Raw genomic sequence first — 2914 nt, forward strand, 5'->3', positions numbered from 1 at the left:
ACAAATAACAGTGAGGTGGCAAATGCAAACATCAAAATAATATATAGTATAGAAAAACAAAAACATAACAACTCCAAAAAAATAAATTTTCTCGGACAAGATGGTAGGGGCGTTCCCAATGGCCACCTACCCCCGGGTTAGAAGATGTCTGTCCAAAAAGATCTCCCAAATTGGGCGAGGGGACCTCGGCCCTGCTGGGCACTCAGCGGTCACCATTGTGGTAGGTCGTCGACAAATTAGTCTGTGTAGGCGACCTCCGTCTTGGGGTCGTTGCCGTCTTGACAGCCCCCACCCTCGGTGTAGTTTGTGATAACACTAGTGATGTGCTTTGCACCGCATGGCGAACCTGATCAGGGGATGCGGAGCCGATGGGGATGCCCCCAGCACCGGCCACTCACGCCCTTCTCTGATTTAGATTTTTTTAAATTGTTTTATGTAAATGTATAATAATTATAGGTTGGGAAAACTGCCTATCACTTTAGCAAAATTGATAATGAAATTATTAGCGGATGATAAATTTGACAAAAAATGATAATTTGTGATTTTATTTGTAAAACAGAGAAGTTCATGACAATTTTTAAAAACAGACGTCATTCATGATTTTTGGTGTAAAATTGAAAAGGAAAAAAAAAAAAAGAAGGAAGAAGCCCTCACGGCATTGATTTCTCAAACAAGTTGACCAGGTTGACTTGAGAATTTTAACCTTTGAGGCACATGTTTTTCAGTTGCATATGATGAAACAAATTCATACTCCCTCTCCATAAATACTCACCCAGCACTATTCGGGCAACACTCACCTCTACATCAAACAAATATAAACTCCACAAGAGTTTTAAGGAAGGGCCTGGGGACAATGGCTTTCATGAGTAAATTATTTCTCTATGTGCTCATAGCTATTCTAGGACTTTGGCCATCTAAAGCCCAGTCCCGGACCCTCCACGAAGCGCCGACCATGTTAGAGAAGCACGAGCAGTGGATGTCTCAGTTTGGGCGTGTCTATGCCAATGAGACCGAGAAGCAGACACGATTCGCAATATTCAAGAGCAATCTTGAGTATATTGAGTCTGTCAATCGAGATGGAAGCAAGCCGTACCGGCTAGGGCTCAATGCGTTTGCTGACCTGACAAATGAGGAATTCCGGACTACTCGAACTGGTTACAAGCCCAGCTTTCACTCAAAGTCGTCAGTCAGAACATCACCTTTTAGGTATGAGAATATATCTGAGATTCCTCCCAGCATGGATTGGAGGCAGAAAGGAGCTGTAACACCCATCAAGTACCAAGGAAATTGCGGTATGCATCATTCTTTTCTCTTTGATTTTTCTTTTTTTCGTTCGAGAGTTTTTATTGCCACATTGGAATATTGAGAAGAAATCCCTCAGTATAGAGTTTACTACCCTATGAGCCTAATTTTTGGATTAAAATGTGAGTCCAGTCTTTTATAGGTCCAATGAGAATTTTATAATTTTTATTTCATTTTGGGGGGTCATTTGAGAAATCTGACCTCTGTTATTATGTTGTTTGCTTTGAAAATCATAGGATGTTGTTGGGCATTCTCCGCTGTGGCAGCTGTGGAGGGGATTCACCAGCTCAGTACTGGTAGCCTGACCTCACTGTCGGAGCAAGAGTTGGTGGACTGTGTTGCCGATAACTATGGCTGCAAGGGCGGATGGATGGACACAGCCTTCAAGTACATTATTCAGAACAACGGCCTGACCACAGAAGACAATTACCCCTATCTAGCAGTTGATGGCACTTGCGATGCTGGCAAAGCATCCTCACCTGCAGCAACAATCACTGGATATGAGGATGTGCCAGCTAACAGCGAGTCTGCTCTACTGAATGCAGTGGCCAAGCAACCGGTTTCTGTTGCCCTAGAAGGCAGTGGGAAGGACTTCCAATTTTACTCTAGTGGTGTATTCATGGGAGAGTGTGGAACTGAATTGACCCACGCGGTCACCGTAGTGGGGTACGGGATTGGCGAAGATGGCACCAAGTACTGGCTGATAAAGAACTCTTGGGGTACCACATGGGGAGAAGAAGGCTATATGAGGATAGCGAGAGAGATCGATGCTGCGGAAGGATTGTGTGGTATTGCCAAGAAAGCATCCTACCCAACTGCTGCTTGACTTCACTTTTCGGCAGGGGGAGAAGATATTTTCAAGTAACTAATCAAAATGCATGCGTCCGTCGCATGTTAGAGGTTATGTCTAATTAATATTAATGTCACTTTATGTATTCCTTTCTACATTGACAACGCTAGACGTATCATGTCTAGAGGTCAATTAGAAAATTATGATATGCTGCATTAAATTACACTCTTCCATTTCTCTTCACTTAATGAACACGAGAAGAAAACTTAGTATCTATGCTAATACTTATTAAGAATATGTGACATGTTTTATATATTCACGTGAAATTACTTACAGACTCCACTAATTAAGATGCACTTTTGAAGAAACTACGCGTAATTCTGCCGGAAATCATTACTTTCTCTCAGCTATTCATTTAAGTGTAATTTATCCCAAAAAAAAATTCTGCCAGAAATTTTAAAGGATCTCACTTTTTTTCCTTTTACTTAAATTAACAGAGATCACCTTTTTTTTTTCGGTGTGAACCCGGTATACGAAAGCTTAATTGGACCTCCACTAATCTAGTCGATCCAAGTCAGCCCACTAAGGGGTAAAGCTCTTCCAGTGTGATTTTCTCAAGGACTCGAACTCGAGACCTTCCTAAAACGGAATAAGTGTCGAACTGCTAACCAACCCACGTTGGTACAAATAACTAAATAAGGTGGCCTGGTGTTAAGGAGCGTGACTTCATTGATGAAGACCTAAGTTGAAGTCACTCAAAAGTAATGTAGGAGAATACTCTCCACTGGGTCATCAGTATGGCCTATGTGACCAGACTTATTT

General features: G+C 42.0%; 1 protein-coding gene across 1 annotated transcript; it reads left to right on the top strand.

Annotated features, from left to right (window-relative positions):
* The first annotated feature begins 781 nt into the window (after positions 1-781).
* LOC116207224 (senescence-specific cysteine protease SAG12-like) lies at positions 782-2404 on the top strand. Its single transcript, XM_031540109.1, has 2 exons — positions 782-1292; positions 1539-2404. The coding sequence occupies exons 1-2, from the start codon at positions 854-856 to the stop codon at positions 2126-2128; spliced, it is 1029 nt and encodes a 342-aa protein (XP_031395969.1). The 5' UTR covers positions 782-853; the 3' UTR covers positions 2129-2404.
* Positions 2405-2914: the final 510 nt, after the last annotated feature.

The sequence above is a fragment of the Punica granatum genome, chromosome 5, assembly GCF_007655135.1.
Source record: "Punica granatum isolate Tunisia-2019 chromosome 5, ASM765513v2, whole genome shotgun sequence".
NCBI lineage: Eukaryota > Viridiplantae > Streptophyta > Magnoliopsida > Myrtales > Lythraceae > Punica > Punica granatum.

Coding starts and splice junctions, on each gene's coding strand:
- LOC116207224 (XM_031540109.1), top strand. CDS start 854: ATGGCTTTCATGAGTAAATTATTTCTCTATGTGCTCATAGCTATTCTA. Junction 1,293..1,538: donor CAAGTACCAAGGAAATTGCG/GTATGCATCATT, acceptor TGAAAATCATAG/GATGTTGTTGGGCATTCTCC.